At 42.5% G+C, this 25395-nt stretch overlaps 3 protein-coding genes across 3 annotated transcripts; all 3 read right to left on the bottom strand.

Moving 5' to 3' along the window:
- Window positions 1-5669: 5669 nt before the first annotated feature.
- On the bottom strand, window positions 5670-6272 carry LOC147366783 (interferon omega-1-like). The gene has a single exon (XM_086414144.1). It carries the CDS (start codon window positions 6255-6257, stop codon window positions 5670-5672), a length of 588 nt encoding a protein of 195 aa, XP_086270270.1. The 5' UTR covers window positions 6258-6272.
- Window positions 6273-13978: 7706 nt separating this feature from the next.
- Window positions 13979-14856, bottom strand: LOC147366782 (interferon omega-1-like). The gene has a single exon (XM_086414296.1). It carries the CDS (start codon window positions 14839-14841, stop codon window positions 14254-14256), a length of 588 nt encoding a protein of 195 aa, XP_086270422.1. The 5' UTR covers window positions 14842-14856; the 3' UTR covers window positions 13979-14253.
- A 2312-nt stretch (window positions 14857-17168) lies between these two features.
- Window positions 17169-24996, bottom strand: LOC147366781 (interferon alpha-A). The gene has a single exon (XM_086414295.1). It carries the CDS (start codon window positions 24257-24259, stop codon window positions 23690-23692), a length of 570 nt encoding a protein of 189 aa, XP_086270421.1. The 5' UTR covers window positions 24260-24996; the 3' UTR covers window positions 17169-23689.
- Window positions 24997-25395: the final 399 nt, after the last annotated feature.

Here is a 25395-nt window from a genome sequence, read left to right as displayed (position 1 = left end):
GAAGTAAAGAAAGCCTGAGGAGCTGCATCACTTTCAAGAGGTTAGATTTTTTTGTTTCTCTTTGCCATTTTTCTAGAAAGTAAAATTCCACAGTTGTTTTGTGGGCAACTAGAAAACAAGGGTAAGTCTCAATGTCATGAATATGAAAGAAAGGAAGTGGCTTTCCCTGACACAGTGATGTATTCTGGGTTAGCAAACTTCAGTGCAGCATAGCTGGGGCCTAGGCTGTGGCAGAGGGGAAGGATCAGGTCAATATGAACCACAGAAAGGCTGGGACATGGCTGCTTCTGAGAGAAGCTCAACGAAGGCCAAGTCCTGAGTCCATGGACTGCCCTCAGCTTTGTAAGACCAGCCACCTGATTTTTCTTTCCTTTAATCCATATGTGGTCTGTATAAGGGGAAAAGGAAGAAGTCACACGCACCAGCTCATGGGAGACAGCAATCAGAACCCCAGTTGTTAGAACACTAACCCTCTCTCACAGGGTCAAAGAGACCAGCCTTGCTGTGTATCTGTGACAAATCCACCTGGGCAATGAGAAGTTGCTTTGAAAAAACTAGAATGAAAGGGAATGAAATGATTCAAAAAGATCCTGATCTTAATCTTGGTAAAAAATAATTATGTTCTTAAAAATGATAACTGAATTTTATTGGTTGCTAACCCTAATCTCCCTAATATCTCACCTTGTGATATGATCACATTGATGGGATGGGTTTCTTTGTTTTTTTTTTAATAATTTTAAATGCATTTATTTTATGCATGTATTTGGCTGTGCCAGGTCTTGGTTGCGGCATGCTGGCTTTTCCATATTCCTTGCCTCAAATCGGATCTTTACTTGTGGCATGGGAAGTCTTGGTTGTGGCCCGTAGGATCTAGTTCCCTGACCAGGAACAAAACATCAAAATTCTAGGAGAGTGGACAACTTTCCTAGAATCTCTTCCTCAGCAAAGAACTTCAAGTGCTGTAGGATTTCTCTCCATTATGTACAAGGCCCTGCTCAAAAGGGAGGAAACTTGGGCTCCTGGGCTCTTCATAGTCCTGCGGGCATTCCCTCTCCTAGAATGAACACTTAGGGATTCAACATGCAGACCCTTGCCTGTGTTAAGGAACTTGCGCTCAAAGCTTCTCTTGGTTGGACTGAGGGTGGAGTAAAGAGGTTACTATTGGCTATATTGATATGAAAGACAGCTATCATTCACTAAGTTCCACATTTTCAGGCTAATTTGCAAACTTTGAATTATTTGAATTAAAGGATGTCCTCGGTGACTGCTACTAAAGTCGTCTTGATGTTTTAGAAGACGAAATGAAAGTCTGGTGTTAGCTACACTCAGGAGCCCCAGATTGTGTGAGAGTAGAGCTTCCTGCTACTCCCGGTCCCTCCTCTTCATCAGCTCTGAGTACTGGCCCTCAGCTGCTCTGAGCATGTGCTGCCTCCTTCCTCCTCGTCCTGCCTCCAAAGTCTTCTCCCCTGCTCCCAGGACAGCAGTCATGATCCACTCCTGACGTTCCTGGAATCCACATCACCAAGCACATTGTCACATATGCATATGTGGTCAGCACAGTTTGGTGAGAGAATGAAGAGAACGCTATGAATTAACCCATGTTCATTATTATGCCACTATTATCTGTAGACCACCAGAACACAGGAGCAATAGTCCTGTAAATAACTGAAGAATTCAAACCTTATGTATTAGACCGTTAAAAAGGAATTGCAGAGAGATGTGGCATTTTAAAAATTGGTGCAATTTAAAAACTGTCACAATAGGCTATGGAGTCACACCTCTAAGTTCTCTTTTAGACTAAAGAAGAGAGATTGAGCCTCAGGTTTTTCTTTCAAGCTGAGTTGACTTATATAGATAAATATCTCCTTTTGGATTGAGATGTTTCCATGAGTATATTTCATTTCCGGTGTAATAACACAAAAGAAGCATTGAAGCTGTGACATTCTCTGATGCCCAGAATTGAAGGGAAAAGTTTTTCAGTGGAGACAAAATTGGGAAAAGTGCCGAAAGTGACAATTCTGACCTATTTAAAGATCTTATTTGTGGGAATGGGCTGGGAACAGCTTGATAAAGGCTGGCAGAGCCCAACACCTGCAGCATCACCAAGCTCACCAGATGCCAACCCCTTCCCTGATGACACGGAGGGTGATGTTCTCCAGCCCTGGAGAATGGTGATCATCACCATTGCCACCCTCTGAGAGACCAGGAAGCCCCCCAAATCAGCACTTCATTGAAATTCAGTCCCACGGCTCCAGCTCAACAAGATGCTCAAATCTGCCTTTCCTGTGCCGCAGCAACGGGGAGGCCACCACAGAACTCCCTGAACAGAGCAACTGGCCTTGCTCGCCCAGCAGACCTGTCCAGGTCCAGTGCCTCGAACTCCAGCACCACATCCACCGGAAGAACTGGGGAGTCCCTATAGGCAGGAGCCTCCAGCTGAGCTAGGTGCTTCTGGGGCCCAGGAAGCACGTGGGGTCCCAGGAGCAGTGAGGAACCTTCGTTTTGGAGCCAGACTGCCCAGGGGAGCTTTGCAGGGGTTTCGCTCAGAACTTGATTTCTGCACCTGCCCTGCTTCCATCCTGCCCTTCCTGGGAAAAGATTTTAGCCAGAGCGGTTTACACTGGTGCCCATTTATGCTGCAGCTGATGGCTGGGAATCTGAGCATGTTGTGGCATGTTTTCAGATTCCGGGTGGTTTCTGGGGAAAAAGACTAATTTGGGGAAAGGGGAAAGGCATCTACATTCTGGACAGTAATCTAGATATTGGGACCATCCACTGGGAAGACTTGAGGACAAGACTGAGACTTACAGGAGGCCCTGGGGAAAGGGAAATGATTTTACTTAATATAAATGGTTAATTTCTCCTGCAACGTTCTAGTAGTTGGAAATATTTCAAAATGTACAAAGAAGTCTAAAACTCACACCAAGTCTAAATATTCCTTATGCCCAAACAAAACTTTAAGTTCCTGGCTTCATTGGAAGCAAAACATCTGTAAACTTTTAAAAATTACTTCTTTTTCATCTCAGTTCAATTGAGGGAAAGCCATATTTGAGAAACTTATGACCCAGTAGCTACCTTAAATAATTAATCTCAATTTTCAAAGTCTTTTTTTCTTCTCATTTCCTTTATCTAAGGATCTTATGTTAAGCTTTCAAATTTATACATAGTTTTGCATTGGAGAAAAATATGTATATGTATTTGTAAAAAATATACATAGTTTTATTAACTCTTTTAAAAGGTCATTTCACATAGGTAAGTTGCTTTAAAATTCATAATCAAGACTTTTTTATTTCAGCATAATGTATAATTTCACTTAATATACCATTTCCTACCTAATAAGCATCTTATGTGCCCTGATTGCATGTTGATTTGATGCCCACTAAATATCTCGGTGTGCTTGGTACAGTCATGTGATTATTTTATTTGCTAGTAAAATTTCAAAATGTTTAGATATTTTTTGTACAATACTAGCAAAGATTCAGTTCAGTCAGTTGCTCAGTCATGTCCGACTCTTTGCGACCCCATGAATTACAACACGCCAGGCCTCCCTGTCCATCGCCAACTCCCGGAGTTCACCCAAACCCACATCTATTGAGTCGGTGATGCCATCCAGCCATCTCATCCTCTGTCGTCCTCTTTGCCTCCTGCCCTCAATCCCTCCCAGCATCAGAGTCTTTCCCAATGAGTCAACTCTTCGCATGAAGTGGCCAAAGTACTGGAGTTTCAGCTTTAGCATCATTCTTTCCAAAGAAGACCCAGGACTGATCTCCTTCAGAATGGACTGGTTGGATCTCCTTGCAGTCCAAGGGACTCTCAAGAGTCTTCTCCAAGACCACAGTTCAAAAGCATCAATTCTTCGGTGCTCAGCTTTCTTCACAGTCCAACTCTCACATCCATTCATGACTAATTTATTCTAATTTGCAGAGGTAGAATTTTTGCATTAAAAATTGAGTTGAGCAAGTCACAGATACGGCCTAATCATCTTTAGGGTAGACATGAAATAATGGCGAAAGCTTAATACACACCTGTCACAGTAACAACTCTCACAGCTGTTTACTGTGTCCCTGATGCTTCATATAATCTACTCATTTAAGATAATTTTGGAAGTTGTTATAGTAACATCATATAGAGTATAGAACATGAAATGGTATATTGAAAGGAGTAAAATAGTCTCATTATCCCTATTTTGATTTTAATTGGAGAATAATTGCTTTACAATGTTGTGCTGGTTTCTGCTGTACAACAAGTAAACCAGCTATAAGTACACACATATCCACTCCCATATCCTTATTTTAAAGCTGAGAAAACAGTAGCATAGGACAGAAAAATCGACTGGACGAAATGATGCAGGAACTTGAGGGAAAACTAAAGAGATGCCCAGATAACAAAGATACTGGTCACCTGAGAAGACGAGAGTAACCCACAAAAAATAAAAACAAAAAATGTAGCAAGATTGTCATTTTCAAACAGTTTAACTGGTAAAATTCTTTTAAGCTTATCAATATTATTATTAATATTCAGTACACTTACACTTTTATAGATAACTCTGAGGACCAGTAGTATCCTACCATTTTGAAGGATGCTGGGTGTGAATAGGAAATGGAGACATGTTCCTGCTCTGGGGAGTCAATTCCTCCCCATTTAAGGGACTCTCAGTTAGAAGGTCCTGATGGAGGATGTGTGTGGGGGAGGGGAGTTTAAAATGAAAAGAAAGACTTTGATCTTGAAAAGTACAGATTATAGGAAATTCTTAAAATAATAAAAGTTGAAATATGCTGAATGAAATGTATAAATTGGTGGGATCTTTGTTGATCAGTTTTTATAAATGATCCCACTTGTTACTGCGGGAAATTGGATATACCTCAATAACAATATTTTCTGTGCAGCAGATTGATGTATTGATTTTTAAAATCTTTGTTAGAAAATGATACTATTTGAAGACAGACAACATACCTATTTCCAGCAATTAACCCCCTGTTCAAATCTCAGCCACATGTACGTTAGTTATTCCTATGACATCAAGACTAAGCATTTTCTGCAATTTCATAATTTCCTTTCTAACTTTTTTCTTTTTGTCACCCTCCACAGCTTAGAGGATCTTAGTTCCTCAACCGAGGCTCCCTGAAGGAAAAACTCAGAGTCCTAACAATGGCACCCACAGAAAACTCTCAGAATTCCACCTTTTGACAAACATTTCCTGGAAAATGATAGAACTGTTCCACAGTATAAAACGAGCTAATACTATTTTGTGATAGGTATATGTAGACAAAATAAGGATTTAGGTTTTCAAAAGAAAAACTCAAGAAATTTATCTTGATAACTATTTAATAAATAAACCACATAACAATTTTAATGAAATAGGGAAATATATTTTCTAAATGTTACTACAATGTAAACATACACATCTTTTATATGAAAATATAAATATGATGAGATAAAATATTACATTAACTAAATAAAGAATAAATAAATAACATCAGGGCAGTCATTGCTTATGGATTGATACCCCTGCCCTTGATTATTTTATATGTACTTGCTTATTACTACGGACATGTATTGGCTGAGTTAATTCCACAAATCTGGTGGCTAAAGAAGAAACAAGAGTCTTCTGAAATGACAACACCAGAGTGTGCAAGGGTGATGTGGAATATTAGTCATTGAGAGTCATGTCAAGGTGAGCTCAGGTCTCCATCCATCATTCTTAACCTTTCTTGCAAGTTGGTTGATGAAGAGAAGGATCTCATGATTTCCACTCTGACGATTTCCCAGGCACAATCGCTGTATTGGTTCTCTTTCAGGTAGACATGGATGCCTTGGAAATACCTCTTCATGGCCAGTGTGGGGCCCGTCCTTCCCAGGGTAGAGTCTTCCTCTCCCATCACTTGCCCCAGGCAGGCGTCCAGGTCATCGAGCTGCTGATGGAGTCCAGTGCGGAGCTGTTCCAGGAGGGTGGTGTCCCAGGCAGCAGAGGAGCGCTCTGTGTGGAAGAGGTTGAAGGTCTGCTGGAGCATCTCGTGGAGCACAGAGAAGGCCTGGGCCTCATGGAGCTGGCCGCCCTCCACCATCTCCTGGGGGAAAGCGAAGTCTTTTCTGTCCTGCAGACAGAAGCGAGGGGAGAGTCTCCTCATTTGGCCCAGGAGCCTGAGGTTCTGCCTGCCAACCAGCACGTGGTTCTGAGACAAGTCACAGCCCAGGGATCCTCCCGGGCCGTAGCTGACCAGCACCAGGGCCATCAGTAGAGAGAGCACAAACGCCATGGGGAAGATGAGGCTGCTGTTGGCTTGACGGAGATGGTGTCTGGTGGAACCTTGAGGTAGGTTCTCTGATGGCATTGTTTTTAAGCAAGGCCATTAAATAGGGAATGTGGTAGTTTTCATTTTCTAATCATTTCTATACACTTTTACTTCCTTTTCTGGTTTTCTGTTATGTATTCTCAATGCAGTCAATGAAATTTTCTTCCTTCTAGACTATTAATTTTGCCTTTTCCTAGTGACTTCAGATATGCCCATCCAAATGGATATTTTTCAATCAAATGAGAAAGGTCTTTCTCTTAAGTCAGAATTGATGGACATTTGTAATTACACATGTTTATTGCCCTTTATCTCTCATGCATAAGTGTTTCTCTCCTCTCATCCATGAACACATTTTTGGCTTGCTCTTAGGCTCCATTTTTCCCTCTTTGGTTCCATTGGAAGCCAGGCTCTGTCCGCTCTATGGTTTCCATATTTATAAGGGGTTTACCAGATCACTCTAGGAGTTAAGCTCTTGGAAACAAATGATGAGTTTTCTTTAGTGTTTGACTCATAGAAGAGGCTGATTATTATCAGTCCTTGAACTCCTCCCACATTTCTCTTCCTTCTAGAACACATTCCTGCAAATCTCTCCCTTCAGGGAACCATGAGGGCAGGACCATTACAGACATCACCCTTTTTGTCCACCATTTTCTTACTGGAGACCTGTCATCCTCCACAGACTGGGCCAACACCCCCACCAGAATCCTGGTTCTACTCAGGGAACATGGGTGAGGAGACTGTACATCCAGGATAATTGTATTTTCCCAGCAGCACCTCACTCACAGGGAGAGATCAGATGGAGCCACCCCCTGTCCTCTGGAGTGACTGAGTCCCCTTGCTCACCTGCTGGACTCCCTCCCTGTGGACAGGCTCAGCACATCCTGAGGACTCGAAAATCTCCTTTCTGTGGAGGGCTGATTGATTTGTTGAGAAAATAAATTGTCTCCCTGAAACCCCAACCTCTCCCCTAGAGTTTTTGTGTGAAGGACCCTAGTTCTCAGTGGTGACCTCTTCTTCTCCTGACCCGTTTCCCCAGGTGTCTAAAGTGTCAGCAGTGCTCAGATGCTGAGAGCAAAAGTGTGTTTGTGCAAGTTGGTGGAGGAGTTTCCAACTGCAATTATTTTCCTTTTAGTAGATAAATAATATTTACTTTGCCAAGTATAGGTTTTATTATTGAACTCTTTTACTTAAACTGTTCAACACTTGTTCTGCTCAGAGTTTCTGAGCTGGAGGAAGGAGATTCAGTGATGGTATTGTCTCTTATTGGAAGCTTATGTCACAGAATCTAATGAGTTTCAGTCATTAATTCAGGCAGTTGATTCTACTGGGCATCTCTGTTCCTCTGTTTCTGTCTCCTCTGAGATTGTAGGGCAGTGAGACCCAGGATACTAGATCAGGAGAAATAGCCTTCTTTCCTTTACTTGAGCATAATTTTTCATTTAAACTTTTATATATACTTAGTGACTTATTGGACAATGTTGGTATTCCTGCCTCTGCTCTGGTTGTATTTCATGATGAGATGAGAACAAGAAAGGGAAGTAAAGAGAGCCAGAAAGGCTGCATCTCTTTCACTTTCAAGATGTTGGATTTGTGTTTGTTTCTCTTTGCAGCTTTCCTAGAAGGTAAAATTCCACAGTTGTTTTGTGGGCAAGAAGAAAACAAGGGTAAGTCTCAATGTCCTGAATATGAAAGAAGGGAAGTGGTTTTCCCCCGACGTAATGATGTATTATTCTGAGTTAGCAAACTGCACTGCAGTGCAGCACAGCTGGGGAGTGGCTGTGGCAGAGGGGAAGGATGAGGCCAGTATGAACAACAGAAAGACTGGGACAGGCTGCTTCTTACAGAAGCTCAATGAAGGCCAAGTCCTGGGTCAGTTGACTGCCTTCAGCTTTGTAAGACCAGCTAGCTGATTTTCCTTTCCTTTAATCCACATGTGGTCAGTATACGCAGAGACGGAAGAGAGACAGGCAATCAGAACCCCAGTTGCTAGAACACAAACCCTTTCTGGCAGGGTTTAGGAGACCAGCCTTGCCTAGCATCTGTGTAGTTAATAAATCCACTTGGGTAATGAGAAGATGCTTTGAAAAAACTAGAATGACAGGGAATGAAATGATTCCAAAAGATCCTGATCTAAATCTGGGTAATAGTAAAATTATGATATTAAAAGTAATAGCTGAATTTTATTGATTGCTAACCCTAATGATCTCCCTAATATTCCAGTTTGTGATATGATCACATTGATGGGTTGGGTTTCTACAGGTTTTTTAAGAATTTTAAAAATATTTATTTTATGTGCTTATCTGGATGGGCCAGGTCTTAGTTGAATCATGCTGCTTCTTGGATCTTCCTTGCTTCATGCAGTATCTTTACTTGGGCCATGGGAAATCTTGCTTGCCACATGCAGGATCTAGTTCCCTGACCAGAGATCCAACTCAGGCTCCCTGCTATGGGAGCATGGAGTCCTGGCCACTGGACCATCAGGGAGTCTCGAGGGGTAGGGTTTCAATATATGAATTTGGGGAACACACACACATTCAGTCTGTAACATGGTAATAAGAAGATACCACAGTATAGTGTTTATGGCAAGGATTCATTAGGATCTATTTCATTCTTGATATTTATTTGAGGAGAAAGAACACATTCCCTGATGCTACCCTCACTTTTTGTGGCACATCCATCATGAATTGTTTACTAAATAAATGTTATAAATGTTATACTGTGAATCTAATTACCAAGGACCTACCATGCTTCCCTGGTGGCTCAGATGGTAAAGAATCCGCCTGCAATGCAGGAGACCAAGGTTCAATCCCTGAGTCAGGAAGATCCCCTGGAGAAGGAAATGGTAATCCACTCCAGTATTCTTGCTGGGAGAATTCCACGGGCAGAGGAGCCTGATAGGCTACAGTTATGGGGTCACAGAGAGTCAGACTCGACTGAGCGACTAATACTTTCACCAGACAAATTCCATAGACTATCAGTGTTCATCAGAAATGACAGTGACAACAGCGGCAAATTCCTTAGCCTCTGAAGGGACTCACTTAATCCTTCCAACATAGTGAAACTGAGTTAATATTCTCCTTTCCAAGAGCCCCCTGCTAAGACTTTATTTGAATGAAATAATCTAATAATGAATTTGTAAATCCAGATTTCAAAACCTAATATGTCAGATTCCAAACTCCCTGTCCACAGCATAAACCCCTGAGCACACTGCATGTACTGAACTCTCACTTATTTCCCTCTTTTACTTCTAACACAAGATGTCCCTTTGTTGTTTCATACCTCGATGTTACAAACCTCTTGTTTCCATTAACGTGTCCCTCCAAATTCTCAATAAGTTGAGTGACTTACAAATATCCTGATTATTTTGTATAAGAAGCAAAATGAAATTATCAAGTGGTAGTTATTACTGAAAAGGAAATGGAGAAGGCAATGGCAATCCACTCCAGTATTCTTGCCTGGAGAATCTCAGGGACAGAGGAGCCTGGTAGGCTGCTGTCTATGGGGTCGCAAAGAGTCGGACACAATTGAAGCGACTTAGCAAGCAGCAGCAGTTATTACTGAGAGTCTAACTGTGCTTGACAAAATTAATAATTCTAAAATAATTCTAAAACAATCGTATTTAAGTGTCCAAGATGACTCATAGATTGTTAAGTGATCCTCACCATAAAATTGAGATACATGATGGACAAGATCCTTGAGAGTTATGACCCCTGCTCAGATTGGATTACAAACATTTCAGTGAATCCTCTGTAGAAAACCCCAAGCTGATGGTACTTGTGGATATAGGTAAAGCATACTTAATGCTACCAAATTACATGAATGTGGGAAATGACTGGAAGATTAGAAGACGACGTATGCTAACGGGTGAATTGTGAGGGATGGAGCAGAACATCCCCATGGCCATCAGCAGGGTAACAGGAGTCCGGAAACTCAGCACTTCCCCTGGGCCTTAGTGAAACAGCTCAGGTCCTGCACTAAGCTAAGCAGCCCTCCGAGCTCCTTTTGCTGCGCCCCAACGGCCGGGAGGGGGCGCCCGATCTCTCAGTAACTGACAGACCGGCGCCGCAAACCCAGCTGGACCCGCCTCCAGGTACAGAGCGGCTAACTCGGGCGGCGGATCCACCGGGAGAACTCGGGGGTCGCCCTCGGCAGGAGCCGCGACCGGAGCGAGGCGCCGCCGGGGCCCAGGGAGCGCTGGGGCCGCGCTAGCAGAAGGGAAACTTCTTTTTCGGGCCGGACTGCCCAGGGAAACTTTGCCGCCGCTTCTCTCAGAGCCTTTAATTTCTGCACCTGCCCTTGTATCCATCCTCCCCTTCCTGGGAGGAGACTTTACTCAGAGCGATTTAACACACCGGTGCCGGTTTATGCTGCGATTGATGGCTGGAAATCCAATGGCGCCTCACTCCAGTATTCTTGCCTGGAAAATCCCATGGACCAAGGAGCCTGGTAGGCTGCAGTCCATGGATCGCGAAGAGTCGGACAGGACTGAAGCGACTTAGCAGCAGCAGCAGATGGCTGAAAATCAGAGCATGTTGTGTTACGTTTTCAGATTCAGGACTGTTTCTGGGGAAAAGGCCTAATTCAGGGACAACGGGAAAGGCATCTACAATCCGGACAGAAATCTACTCGATATTGCGACCCTCCAGTGGGAAGGAAGACTTGGGGACAAGACTGAGACTTAAAGGAGCCCCAAGGGAAAGAGAAAATTATTTCATTCAATATTAATATAAAAGGTAAATTTCTCCTGTAATGTTAATTGTCTGAAAAATCTTTTAAAATATATGTGTTAAACTCACATCAAGTTGAAATATTTCCTTATGCCACAACAGTACTTTTAAGTTTCTGGCGTTAATGGAAGCAAAATCATCAGTAATGTTCTCAAAATTGCTACTTTGTATATATCTCTCTTCACTGAGGGAATGCCATATTTGACAAATTATGACCCGATAACTACCTTAAATAACCAATCTCAACTTAAAAATTCCTTTTTCCTCTTTTAACCAAGGATCATCTATTAAACATTCATTTTTTTATGTAGTCAGTTTTTCACTGTAGAGTTTCATTAACTTTTTCAAAATGTAAAATCATATGGATAAGTTGCTGAAAAACGTGCAGTCAAAATGCTTTTGATTTCAGCATAATGTGTGCTCAGTAGACACCAACTGTGAAATAGGCAGTTGGGCATATGATTCCAGCATGTGTCTTTGGAAGGGATCACCATCAAGACAGGTTTTTAAAGCCCTGAAAACTAGAGCAGGTCATGACCTAGTTCATCAGTTTGAACAGAAAACAGTTCTGGGCCCTGAACACAGGAAAACCACAAGTGTCTTTGTCACAAATGAAACTCAGACTGGATAGCAGCCAGATGGCAGGAGTGCAGTGTGAGTGTGGAGCCAGGGATCTGGTTGAGGACCTTGCAATCTGTGTGTCTTCTAGCTGGAGATCACGGAGTTTGAACAAAAATGAATCATGAACCCCTTTACATGGGTAAAGTGACAATGCAAGAGCAGTGGGTGCATTGTGCATGGATCAGAAATTCACAGAAGAAACCTGCATTTCCAGTGGATATGATGGGGAAGGGCTGTCACCTGCTCTAGCGCACTGGTCTTAAAACTAAAGTCTCAACTCCACAGCTCTTCTCAGCTCTACTCTGTGATGCTGGGGCTCCAGTTCCTTCCAGTATATTTCTCCTTTGCCTGCAGATTGTTTTTCTTTCAGAGTTCTCCCGAACCAATTCCAAGAGGTGGACGAGAAGGCTGGAGTATGACTGATGACAACCAGCATCAATTAGGAAAAGGAAAACTAATGGTTGCTGCTAGATGCCATGTGTCACCAGTCAGATTGGCAAAATTGAAAAGGATGATAAGATCCTGTTTTGGTCAATGAGTGAGGACATATAAGAGCTTATATGGTCTTGAATGTGGATTCATGTAGCCATTGTTGTCATGGACAGTTGGCAGTGTGCATGTGCAAGGTTTATGTATTTTGACCAATAAAATTGACTTCATGGCCCCGTGTTCAGACAAAGACTCTCGCTTGCGTATAAGACAGCTGCATACACTTGTAGCAGTCTCTTCTCAAAGGCACTAATTTCTGAGAAGGACCGACTCTAGGAGGTGACACTGCCGGCACTTAGGGACTGAAGTCTTCACGGAAAACAACTGGGATCAAACTCAGGACAGCCCAGGGCTGGAGAGCAGAGCCTCACCCTGCATGGCCCTGGCTCTTTTCTTCCCGCCTCTGCTTTGCTGCTGAAAGACTGAAACCCAACAGCGAGTTGAGAAGGTAAGTTTAGAAATATGTTAAAAAGTAGCACAGGACTACTCATACTAAAGAACAGGAAACATTATTAATGAGTAATGTGTGTGATATTCTGCAGTCCTATGAGATCTCTATGATTTCCCTATTATTCATTTTAATAGTAGATGAAAGCATTTTCTACTAATCCTTCTTTCTCAAAGAATTTCTGTGACTTCCTAAGAATACTTCTAGAAGTCTGAAACACAGAAACTGGAATTGTCTTCAGCCTTGCGCACAGGAGAGTTCACACACTGAATATACTATGAAACTAGCACCCAAGTTAAATATTTTTACCAAAGACCCAGCATCTTTCCAGTGCTGCCTTTCAGTCCCTGCCTCAGGCCAGCTGTCCTGCCTGCTCCCTGTGGGCAGCTACTCTGGGACTCTCCCTGTCCTGATTATTTGACCAAGCACACTTTTATGCTTCTTGTAATATGGACTCATTGATCCAAATGGTATTCCGATGAAAAGCTACTGTTATTTTCCCGATATTTGAGAAGAAGATCAAGATAAAATGCATGCCTGCATGCATGCTAAGTTGGTTCAGTCATGTCCAACTCCTGTGACCCATGGACTGTAGCCCACCAGGCTCCTCTGTCCATGGGATTTTCAAGGAAGAACACTGGAGTGGGTTGCCATATCCATCTCCTTACTGTTTATGATATTTTGCAGGGTCACACTGCTGTTAAATAGCAGAGCTGCAATTCAAAGGTTTTGAAGCTTCTAGAACTCTCGTTTCACTTGTGCCCTCTTCCAGTGATTTCCACTCAGAGAAACCCTGAAGCCAGAAACCATCACAGAACAGAGCTCCTGTGTTGGAGGCAGTGAAGATATAGTGTAAGGGAGTGGATTGTTCAGTAAAGCAGGACTGAGGAGAAGGTGGGAGGAACAGTAAGGTCAGGATCAGCCACTGAGCACCACATGTTTGCAGCTTCCCTGGAGGAGGGGAGTCCTCCCCCGACATCCTGACACCAGGCATTCTTTGCTGACTGGGTATAAACTACTTATACTTGTGAATTGAGGGCTAATCATTTACCACCGTTTCAGAGACTCCTTTCTACCTGTTTTTTTTTGGGTGGGAAGGGCTGCACTCCACAGCTTGCAGGATCTTAGTTCCCTGAGCAGGTATCCATGGCACCTGAGCTTCTCACACTGGAAGCATGGAGTCCTATCCACTGGACTGCCAGGGAATTCCAGGAATTCTACCTTTTGACAATCATTTCTGAAATGTGATACAACTATTCCATAGTATAAATGGACAAATGCTATTCCACGATAGGTTTATGTAGACAAAATAAGTATTTAGTTCTTCATAATGAAAAAACAAATTTACTTTCATAAAAATTTAATAAATAAAACAAATTAGAAGATTAAGGAAATGAACATATTTTCTAAATTTTATTACAGTGCAGAAAAACATTTTTACATGAAAATATGATGAGATAAAAGAAAATAAATACATAAATAAACATAAATAACATCAGGGGAGTCATCCCCGTGCAGTTGAATACTTTTTATATCTACTTTCTTATTGCTACTGAGAAAGTACTATTGATTGAATTCAGGAAACGTTGTGGCTAAAGCAGAAATCAGAGTCTTCTGAAATGACCTCAGGGGAGCGTGCAAGGGTGATGTGGCGTCTTAGTCAGTGAGAGTCATGTCAAGGTGAGTTCAGGTCTGCGTCCATCATTCTTAACCTTTCTTGCAAGCTGGTTGATGAAGACAAGGATCTCATGATTTCTAGTCTGATGATTTCCCAGGCACAGTCGCTGTATTCCTTCTCTTTCAGATAGACATGGATGCCCTGGAAGTACCTCTTCACGGCCAGAGTGGAGCCTGTCCTTCCCAGGGCAGAGTCTTCCTCTCCTGTCACCGGGCCCAGGCAGGCGTCCAGGTCATCCAGCTGCTGATGGAGTCCAGTGCGGAGCTGCTCCAGGAGGGTGGTGTCCCAGGCAGCAGAGGAGCGCTCTGTGTTGAAAAGGTTGAAGGTCTGCTGCAGCATCTCATGGAGCACAGAGATGGCCTGGGCCTCATGGAGCTGGCTGCCCTCCACCATCTCCTGGGGGTAAGCGAAGTGTTTTCTGTCCTGCAGACAGAAGCAAGAGGAGAGTCTCCTCATTTGGCCCAGGAGCCTGAGGTTCTTCCTGCCAACCAGCACGTGGTTCTGAGACAGGTCACAGCCCAGGGATCCTCCAGGGCCATAGCTGACCAGCACCAGGGCCATCATTAGAGAGAGCACAACGGCCATGGGGAAGATTAGGCTGCTGCTGACCTGGCTGAGGCGGCGTCTGGTGGAACCTTGAGGTAGGTTCTCTGACGCCACTCTTTCTAAGCAAGGCCATTAAATAAGGAACATGGTAATTTTCACTTTCTAATTGTTTTAATACACTTTCACTTCCTTTTTTGATTTTCATTTGTGTATTCACAATATGATCAAATAAAATGTTATCAGTTTAAAGTATTAAATTTACATATTTCCCAATAACTTCAAATGTACCCATCCAATTGGATATTTGTCACTCAAATGAGAACATTTTTATTATTCAACAGTGTTACTTAAACTGTTCAACACTTTTCTGCTCAGAGTTTCTGAGCTGGAGGAAGGAGATTCAGTGATGATGTCTCTCACTGGAAGCTTATGTCACAGAGTCTAGAGAGTTTCAGTCATTCATTCAGGCCGTTGATTCCACTGGGTATGTCTGTTCCTCTATCTCTTTCTCCCTCTGAGAACAAAGGATAGTGAGAACCAGGCTACTCATTCAGGGAGAAATAGCCTTCTTTCCTTTACTTCAGTATAATTTTTCACTTAGTTCTACATTCTTTTAGTGACTTGTTGACCAGGATTGGTCTTGCTGCTCCTGCTCTAGTTCTAATTCACCTTGAAGTAAGAACAATAAAGCGAAGGGAAGAAAGGCAGAGGGGCTGTATCTCTATCATATGTAAGACTTTAGTTTTTTTTGTTGTTTCCCTTTGCCATTTTCCTAGAAAGTAAAACTCCACAGTTGTTTTGTGGGCAAAAAGAAAACTAAGTCTGAATGTCTGAATATGAACGAAGGGAAGTGGTTTTCCCTGACACAATGATGTCTTCTGAGTTAGCAAACTTCAGTGCAGCACAGCTGGGGATGAAGCTGTGGCAGAGGGGAAGCATGAGGCCAGTGTGAACAACAGAAAGGCTGGGCCATGGCTGCTCTGACAGAAGCTCACAAAGGTCAAGTCCAGGGTCAAGTGACTGTCCTTTGCTTTGCAAGATCAGCTACCTCATTTTTCTTTCAATTAATGCATGAGGATTAGTTTCAGGAGAGAAGGAAGAAGTCAAACACATCACCTAATATGAGATAGACAACTAGAATGCCAATTGCTGGAATACTAACCTTTGCTGGCAGTGTCTTGGAGACCAGCCTTGCTGAGCATCTGTCTAGGTAATAAATCCACTCAGGCAATGAGAAGATGCTTTGAAAAAAACTAGAATGAAATACAATTAAATGATTGCAAAACATCCTGAACTTAATCTGGATATAGTAATTATGATATTAAAAATAATATCTGAATTTTATTTCCTGCTACTAATGGAGTGTCAAGCTGGTTTTAGAAAAGGCAGAGGAACCAGAGATCAAATTACCAAAATCTGCTGGATTGTTGAAAAAGCAAGAGAGTTCCCGAAAAACATCTATTTCTGCTTTATTGACTATGCCAAAGCCTTGGACTGTGTGGATCACAATAAACTGTGGAAAATTCTGAAAGAGATGGGAATACCAGACCACCTGACCTGCTTCTTGAGAAACCTATATGCAGGTCAGGAAGCAACAGTTAGAACTGGACATGGAACAACAGACTGGTTCCAAATAAGAAAAGGAGTCTGTCAAGGTTGTATATTGTCACCCTGCTTATTTAACTTATATGCAGAGTACATCATGAGAAACACTGGGGTGGAAGAAGCACAAGCTGAAATCAAGATTGCCGGGAGAAATATCAATAACCTCAGATATGCAGATGACACCACCCTTAAGACAGAAAGTGAAGAGGAACTAAAAAGCCTCTTGATGAAAGTGAAAGAGGAGAGTGAAAAAGTTGGCTTAAAGCTCAACATTCAGAAAACTAAGATCATGGCATCTGGTCCCATCACTTCATGGGAAATAGATGGGGAAACAGTGGAAACAGTGTCAGACTTTATTTTTCTGGGCTCCAAAATCACTGCAGATGATGATTGCAGCCATGAAATTCAAAGACGCTTACTCCTTGGAAGGAAAGTTATGACCAACCTAGATAGCATAGTAAAAAGCAGAGACATTACTTTGCCAACAAAGGTCCATCTAGTCAAGGCTATGGTTTTTCCAGTGGTCATGTATGGATGTGAGAGTTGGACTGTGAAGAAAGCTGAGTGCCGAAGAATTGATGCTTTTGAACTGTGGTGTTGGAGAAGACTCCTGAGAGTCCCTTGGACTGCAAGGAGATCCAACCAGTCCATTCTGAAGGAGATCAGTCCTAGGTGTTCTTTGGAAGGACTGATGATGAAGCTGAAACTCCAGTACTTTGGCCACATCATGTGAAGAGCTGACTCATTGGAAAGGGCTCTGATGCTGGGAGGGATTGGGGGCAGAAAGAGAAGGGGACGATAGAGGATGAGATGGCTGGATGGCATCACCTAGATGGATGTGGGTTTGGGTGAACTCCGGGAGTTGGTGATGGACAGGGAGGCCTGGCCTGCTGCAATTCATGGGGTCGCAAAGAGTTGGAAACGACTGAGCGACTGAACTGAACTGAACTAAATGGACTAGTCGTTTTCAAGCTCTTTATAATTTTAACTGAATCCTCTCATTAACTCTTAGGGTCCCACTTACTTATACTCCTGGAGAAAAATATAAATCTAGACAAATGAACTATTCCAATCATAGCAAAGATTCAAGAGCAAACCTTGGGGGCTTTGATTTGTCTGAATGATCCAATTAAAAAAAAAAAAAGGAAGGGTTCAAATGAACATGACATTAAGGATCCAATGAAATTATTCATAGGAGGAGAATGAGTTGACAAAGATCCCTTAATCCATTTCAGATGCCAAAGGGTCACGACCTATTGTTTTGTAGGGCCACAGTGTGTGGTCTGAAGTCCGAAAAATTGCGATCTAATTATAAATAGTCAAAATCACTATTAAGTAGTTGGAAGGGAGTAGATTGTTCTGCCAGCTAAAAGAAAAGCAGGAGTTTGCTCATTATCTAGTGGTTAGGATCCAGCACTTTCACTGCTGTGACCTGATTTCAATCCCTGGTTGGGAAGTCTGATCACACAAGCCTCCCAGAAGTCTAAGCTTTTTTTTTTTTTTTTAGCTCATTGATAATTTTATATTTATTCTTTACATTCTTCTTTTAGAATTACAAATGATTCCTTTCATTTTGCAGTTGTTTCTTTATATTTCACAATGATGTCATTCCTATTAAACATATACTGAAAGCTTTAGTTCCCTCTCTTTGAAAAGCTGATTCTCTCCAACGTAAGGTTATTCTATAAATAGTAAGTGAATCTCCTTGGCTTGTCCTGAGACTTTTTTTCATTTCTCCTTCATCCCTGAAGATTGAATAAGAACTATCTGAGCTGATAAAGGACATATATAGAGATAGGGCACTCTGGTTTGTGACAGTACTTGTGGTTGTCACAAGTACTTAAATGAACCGCATTTAAGAATTCTATACACAAACAGAAAGTTCCAATAGGAAAGAGGGGAATTAAAAAAATAACACCATTTCATTTCAGATGTTTACAAAACTTAATAACTGCTTTTTAAACTTTATATAAAAATACAGAGATTTTGTCCTTTGCAACATTGCCCATAGCAAGATCACTAGAATCTTTGTTTTTACGTGCCCTGGATGAAAGTAATCCAATCAATTCCACTATAAAAATCAAAGCTGATTATTTTACATTGTACATTCATTCATAATAACCAATGCTATTTTGCTGTTTTGGTGCAGTGGAGATATTAAGGTACAATCTTCTTTTTAAGAGGTGATTTGCCTTGTAATACATAAGCAGCTGCAGACCTTCACCTGGTCATATCATTTTCCTTAAAATCTTTCAGTATTTCTCATCACCTGTAGACTAAAAGAGTCTGCTTACTCTAATTCATAGGGCCCTTCTCAAGCCCCTAGATTTCTACCTATGCATGGTAGGCCCCACCCACCAGAAATTTTCATTCTCTCTGAGCATTGAGGGATATTTATTTTGTTCTCTCCCTAGGGTGTCTGTCTACTTCTTCAGAAACTTACTTCAACCCTGCTCACAAGTCATATCTTTTGTTAAATAATGTACCCTCCTTTTCTGTACAAAGGGCGGTGGCTCTTTTTCTTTGCTACTATTGCGCTTTTCACTTAACTATTGTGCTGTGTATGACATTGTGTTGTGCTTTAGAACTCTCTGGTGTATGATTACTTCTTGAAGACAGAAATATGTCTTGCTTATTTTGGACCACTGGTACCTAACACAGTCTCCAGCACTTTGACGGCAATCAACAAATGTTTGCTGAATACTGAATGTACTTCTTCAATTATAGAGTGAAGAAGTGGCAGGGTGAGAAACAGATCTACAACTAACTGCTTCCTAAATTTTGCATTAGATTAAAGTCATCTAGCTTTAATCTAAAGTCTAAGCTTTTATGAGTGGTTTTTTCCTATGAAATATAGTAAAATGATTTTATTAACCCTATGAGAGGTAAGCTCTACTTTCTATGTATTTAAACCTCTTGACCTTTCTTGTGAGCTTAAGAACAAAGAAAAAGCAGGTAACACTCTCTCGCCATATGAGTTCTGACGTTTCTCCTTCAGAATGACAATGAAAACATCTTTCCACATCAGGTTCTGCAGAATGAAGTCTCTACCCACTGCAGTCCCTGACCTCCAACATGCCCTGATAGGAGTTCAGGGTTGAGATCAGGAACGAGGCACTCTGTGCTCTGGGAAAACTGACACAACAGGCCTTCTGATAGTTAAATAATTTCCAGAGAAAATTGATGAACCCAATCTTACAACTTCTCATGGGTAGAAAAGCTCTAAAATCTTTCAGAGAGACATCTGTTCCTCCTGATTCTCAGCCACATTCTCCCAAGATGTGAGCTTATCTGCACGTCACCCCTTCACCACAGTTGCATGCATACTGACCTCCTCTACGTCCGTGGAGCAGTTCCTCAGAGCTGAGGGGAGGCTGTCCTCTGTCCTCAGCAAGTTATCCCAATAAAAAGAACTCTCGGGAGTCATGTTTTTGGGGTTTTTTTTTTTTTGTTTGGTTGACAAGGTCCCCTTCCAGGAGACCTCCTCAGGTAAACTGCTGTTCTCATTCTCAAGGAAGACACCTGTGTTTCTCACCTCCAGTCCAGCCGGGTCATCCTGGTGTCTACTGACAGAGTCCAGTGAAGAACCGCTACTCTATTTCCCAACTTCTGGTCAAGATGTGGGTGTTGAGGAGGCCTGTGTGTGACCAAGATGGAAGCGAATGTGTGCTTCCTGGACAGAAGCAGTGAACATTTTTCTCCTTAGCAGGGAGAAACTGGCTTGAATTGTGAACTAAGCCTCAAAGCCTTGTATAATTATCTTTTTAAAAAATTTCTAGCTCAACCTATTTAACATCATTAAGTAATACTATAGAATTGACATAAAAAAAAAAAAGAATTGACATGAAAAGGTTATTTAGAAAATAATTTGTTAATGAAATTATATTTTTAGCAGTAATATCAAAATGTTTTTTACTTGTTTAGGACCCTAATCCTCAGGAAGGTTTCCAAACCTCTCAATGTACTTTACATGTTCCCTGAGGGGCTTCCATGGTGGCTCAGTGGTGAGGAGCCCACCTGCCAATAGGACCACATGCGGTCCTAGAGGATGCGCACGCTGCAGAACAGCTGAGCCGTGTGCTGCAACTATTGCCCTGTGCTCTTGACCCCAGGACCCCCATTACTGAAGCCAAGTGCACCGGAGCCTGTGCTCCCCAACAAGAGGAGCTACCACAGTGAGAAGCCTGTGCACCACAACTAGAGAGGACCCACCTTTGCCACAACTAGAGGAAAGTGCAGGCGGCAGTGAAGACACAGCACAGTGAAAAATGAATCAGATCAGATCAGTCGCTCATTCATGTCTCTTTGCGACCCCATGAATCGCAGCACACCAGGCCTCCCTGTCCATCACCAACTCCCAGAGTTCACTCAGACTCACGTCCATGGAGTCATCAATGCCATCCAGCCATCTCATCCTCTGTCGTCCCCTTCTCCTCCTGCCCCCAATCCCTCCCAGCATTAGGGTCTTTTCCAATGAGTCAACTCTGAATGAGGCGGCCAAAGTACTGGAGTTTCAGCTTTAGCATCATTCCTTCCAAAGAAATCTCAGGGCTGATCTCCTTCAGAATGGACTGGTTGGATCTCCTTGCAGTCCAAGGGACTCTCAAGAGTCTTCTCCAAGACCACAGCTCAAAAGCATCAATTCTTCGGCACTCAGCCTTCTTCACAGTCCAACTCTCACATCCATACATGACCACAGGAAAAACCATAGCCTTGACTAGATGGACCTTTGTTGGCAAAGTAATGTCTCTGCTTTTCAATATGCTATCTAGGTTGGTCATAACTTTCCTTCCAAGGAGTAAGCGTCTTTTAATTTCATGGCTGCAGTCACCATCTGTAGTGATTTTGGAGCCCAGAAAAATAAAGTCTGACACTGTTTCCACTGTTTCCCCATCTATTTCCCATGCAGTGGTGGGACCGGATGCCATGATCTTCGTTTTCTGAATGTTGAGCTTTAAGCCAACTTTTTCACTCTCCACTTTCACTTTCATCAAGAGGCTTTTGAGTTCCTCTTCACTATCTGCCATAAGGGTGGTGTCATCTGCATATCTGAGGTTATTCATATTTCTCCCAGCAATCTTGATTCCAGTTTGTGTTTCTTCCAGTCCAGTGTTTCTCATGATGTACTCTGCATATAAGTTAAATAAACAGGGTGACAATATACAGCCTTGATGAACTCCTTTTCTTATTTGGAACCAGTCTGTTGTTCCATGTCCAGTTCTAACTGTTGCTTCCTGACCTCCATACAAATTTCTCAAGAGGCAGATCAGGTGGTCTGGTATTCCCATCTCTTTCAGAATTTTCCAGTTTATTGTGATCCACACAGTCCAAGGCTTTGGCATAGTCAATAAAGCAGAAATAGATGTTTTTCTGGAACTCTATTTATTTCAAAAGTCTCTCTGACTTTACATATAGCACACAGTGCTGTATGTCCCAGCTGGAAAGAAGAGAAAGATGATTGATCCGTCAATGTCCTGAAGATTGCCTACATAAAATACATGAATTTCCACAAAGATCTTTGTTACTTTGAGAAATTGTATTCTTCCAGTGTGCATGTTACTAACATATGTCCTACAAGGAAAGCTCTGTCCCACTGTTGCTAAATGTATTAAAATCCCTGCCTGTGCCCCTTCTATTCAATCTTGTTTGATCTTTTTTGTCTCTCAGAGATACAAAGACACCATGATGGAATTGAAGAACTTCCCTGGATTGCATTGTCCCCAGGCACCTCTTGCCCTGCTCTGTGATAACTTGCTGGGTCCTAAGGAAGAAACAAGTCTGCAGCTGTGACGGGAGTGGCCCTCGTGCCTTCCAGGACTCTGCAGGCTGCTGTGCTGTGAACGTCACCCGTGCTGGGGACACAGCTGGTGGCCAGGCACTCGTGCTCTGTCTCTGTGCTCTCAGCATCACTTCAGTCTTCTCAGTCTCTGAAAAGGAATGTTGTGGAGAAGCACTTGCCTCAGTGTAGTTCATCTGTGTTGTTCTGTGTCCTGAGGACCCGCTGCTGCTCCAGTAAACACTTTAAACATCTCTGTTCTCCTTCCAAGTTCTCAAGCTGCTGCTGTCTTTCAACTCCAAGTGTCCGGTGCTTTGGGCTTTTCTCAAATGAGATTCCTGAACCAGGTGAGTTCCTCCTAGTGCAACCAGCACATGGAATAGCCTAGGTAGACGCTCAGAGGAGCCCCTGGTATCTCCACCGCTGTTCACTGTGGGGCGGGTTCCCTCTATTTACTGTGTTTCTCTGGGAGGCTGGACAGTCTGGACCTGCAGTGCTTGGCAGGCAGAGCAGGTGAAGTCATAGGAGAGTGTCTGACAGATCTAGAACTTTCACTCAGGTTCTGCTTTTAGTTGGTGGTTTGCAATCGTAAGGGGAAATTGACAACCAGAAACCATAATGGAGAAGGACACAGCTGTATGAATGGAGAGGACACCTTCATGCAGAGTGAATGAGGAGCGCACACTGGGGATTTCTACACTGGGAGGAAGTGAATGACTGTGGTATTTGAGTGTAACGATAATATATGCACCGGACCTCTCGCCAACTGAATAGCACGTCTTCAAGCATACCTACAATTTTTTCCAGGGAAGAAAATTCCACAACCAACGAGAGGCAGAAAATCCTTCCCAAGGATTCATCAAATCCTGAAGGATGGATTTTTTTTTTTTTTTGATCGTTGTTTTTAGGTTACTTTTTTTGAAAAAAATCAGAGTTACAAAAAGCACTTGAGTGGTTATGTTCACTTTAAGGTCCTCAGAGCAACAAACAACATAGCTAGAGCTAGAGTATTTTTACTTCTAACGTGCGAATCCTAAAGAGGGCTCAAGGAATCGTAAAATGCATTTTTAAATTAAGTTGCCATTCAGGATTGATGTTTCTGTTTTAACGAAAAAACAAAGTAAGTCTTTTACAGTAAGAATTTAATAAAGGAAGAAAAATCATAAACTGACTAAATACAAAATATACATTTCCCCATAAGTATACATACATAATATTTTATCAACAAAATAATTTAAATATTTACAAATAGTTAAATAAATATTAAAATAGATATATAAATGTCCAGGTAGTTAAATACGTAGATAGATCAACTTCGGCATCTGTGAGGAACCAGTGCCTATAGAGTAGAACATGATGTTGCTTAATATTCCAGAAGTCATTTGCCATATTGATTTATTTCAGGGTGCAATGACAGCAGAAATGAGAGTCCTTGACATGGCAGCACGGGAGGACGTGTGGTCTGTTGGTTCGTGAGAATCATTTCCGTGTTGAACCAGGTGTGTGTCAGTCCTTTCTCCTGAAACTCTCCTGCAAGTTTGTTGAGGAAGAGAAGGCTCTCATGACTTCTGCTCTGACAACCTCCCAGGCACAAGGGCTGTGTCTCTTCTCTCGAAGATAGAGAGTGAGTCTGTGGAAGTATTTCCTCACAGCCAGGCTGGAGTCCTCCTTGAGCAGGGGAGCCCCTTGCAGCCCCTCCTCCTGCCTCAGACAGGCTTGCATGTCAGTGAGCTGCTGATCCAGCGCAGCGCGTAGCTTGTCCAGGAGGCTCTTGTCCCACGTGGCGGGCGAGCCCTCTGTGCTGAAGAGCTGGAAGGTGTGCTGGGTCACCTCATGGAGCACAGAGATGGCTTGAGCCTTCTGCAACTGGCTGCCACCCAGAGCCTCCTGGGGGAATGCGAAGTCATTTCTGTCCTGCAGGCAGGAGGAAGGGGAGACCCTTCTCAGTTGTTGCAGGAGCATCAGGACCCTCCTGTTGGCCAGGCTGAGGGTGTGAGGCAGGTGGCAGTCCAGAGAGCAGATGGCGTTGCAGCTGAGCAGCAGCAGGGCCAGGAGGAAGGACCAGGCTGGGGCCATCGGGGACCTTGCAAATGCTTTGGCCTGGGGAGGTGGGTGACTCTGTGAACCTGCTCTCTAAATTCTCTGAAGACCTTCCTTCAGGCCTGTGTCTTAAGTAGGAGCTCATGGTTTCCATTTTCTGAAAGTTCCCTCTTGCTTTCTACTTTTGTTTTTGCTTTTCATTTTGCACTCTCCAAATGGGTTAAGGCAGCATTTCTCAATCTATTTTTTTTCATGTTTCTCTTCTTTCTTTTGACCACAGAGCCTTTTAAAATATTTTTTAGGTGCCCCCACTGTGAAATTTTGATAGCAGAGATAAACTGTGTATGTTTTCATGTACTCTATGGATATCTTTTCTCTGTACATAGAAAAAGAAAGTATAAATCTTACTTTTTGCATTCAATGTAGATTTAAGAATTACATAAAATTTTAAGCTGTAATTTAAATGTGAAAGCTACTGATTTTTTAAATTTATTTTTTTATTGAAGGATAATTGCTTTATAGAATTTTGTTGTTTTCTATCAAACCTCAACATTAATTAGTCACAGGTATACCTATATCCCCTCCCTTTGAAACTCCTTCCCATCTCCCTCCCCATCCCACCGCTCTAGGTTGATACAGAGCCCCTGTTAGAGTTTCCTGAGCCATTCAGCAAATTCCCGTTGGCTATCTATTTTACATATGGTAATGTAAGTTTCCATGTTACTCTCTCCATACATCTCACCCTCTCCTCCCCTCTCCACATGTCCATAAGTCTATTCTCTATGTCTGTTTCTTAATTGCTGCCCTGCAAATAAATTCTTCAGTACCATTTTTCTGTATTCCATATATGTGTGTTCGAATATATTTATCTTTCTCTTTCTGACTCACTTCAGTCTGTATAACAGGTTCTAGATTTCATCCACCTCATCAGAACTGACTCAAATGCATTCCTTTTATGGTTGAGTAATATTCCATTGTGTATATGTACCACAACTTCTTTATCCATTCATCTGTCAATGGACATCTGGGTTGCTTCCATGTTCTGCTAAGTCACTTCAGTTGTGTCCGACTCTGTGCGACCCCAGAGACAGCAGCCCACCAGGCTCCCCCGTCCCTGGGATGCTCCAGGCAAGAACACTGGAGTGGGTTGCCATTTCCTTCTCCAATGCATG

The sequence above is a fragment of the Bos grunniens genome, chromosome 8, assembly GCF_055505025.1.
Source record: "Bos grunniens cultivar Pamir isolate PY7600 chromosome 8, Bosgru_T2T1.0, whole genome shotgun sequence".
In the NCBI taxonomy this organism is placed as follows: domain Eukaryota; kingdom Metazoa; phylum Chordata; class Mammalia; order Artiodactyla; family Bovidae; genus Bos; species Bos grunniens.
This window is presented reverse-complemented; position numbering and strand designations above follow the sequence as displayed.

Coding starts and splice junctions, on each gene's coding strand:
- LOC147366783 (XM_086414144.1), bottom strand. CDS start 6,257: ATGGCGTTTGTGCTCTCTCTACTGATGGCCCTGGTGCTGGTCAGCTAC.
- LOC147366782 (XM_086414296.1), bottom strand. CDS start 14,841: ATGGCCGTTGTGCTCTCTCTAATGATGGCCCTGGTGCTGGTCAGCTAT.
- LOC147366781 (XM_086414295.1), bottom strand. CDS start 24,259: ATGGCCCCAGCCTGGTCCTTCCTCCTGGCCCTGCTGCTGCTCAGCTGC.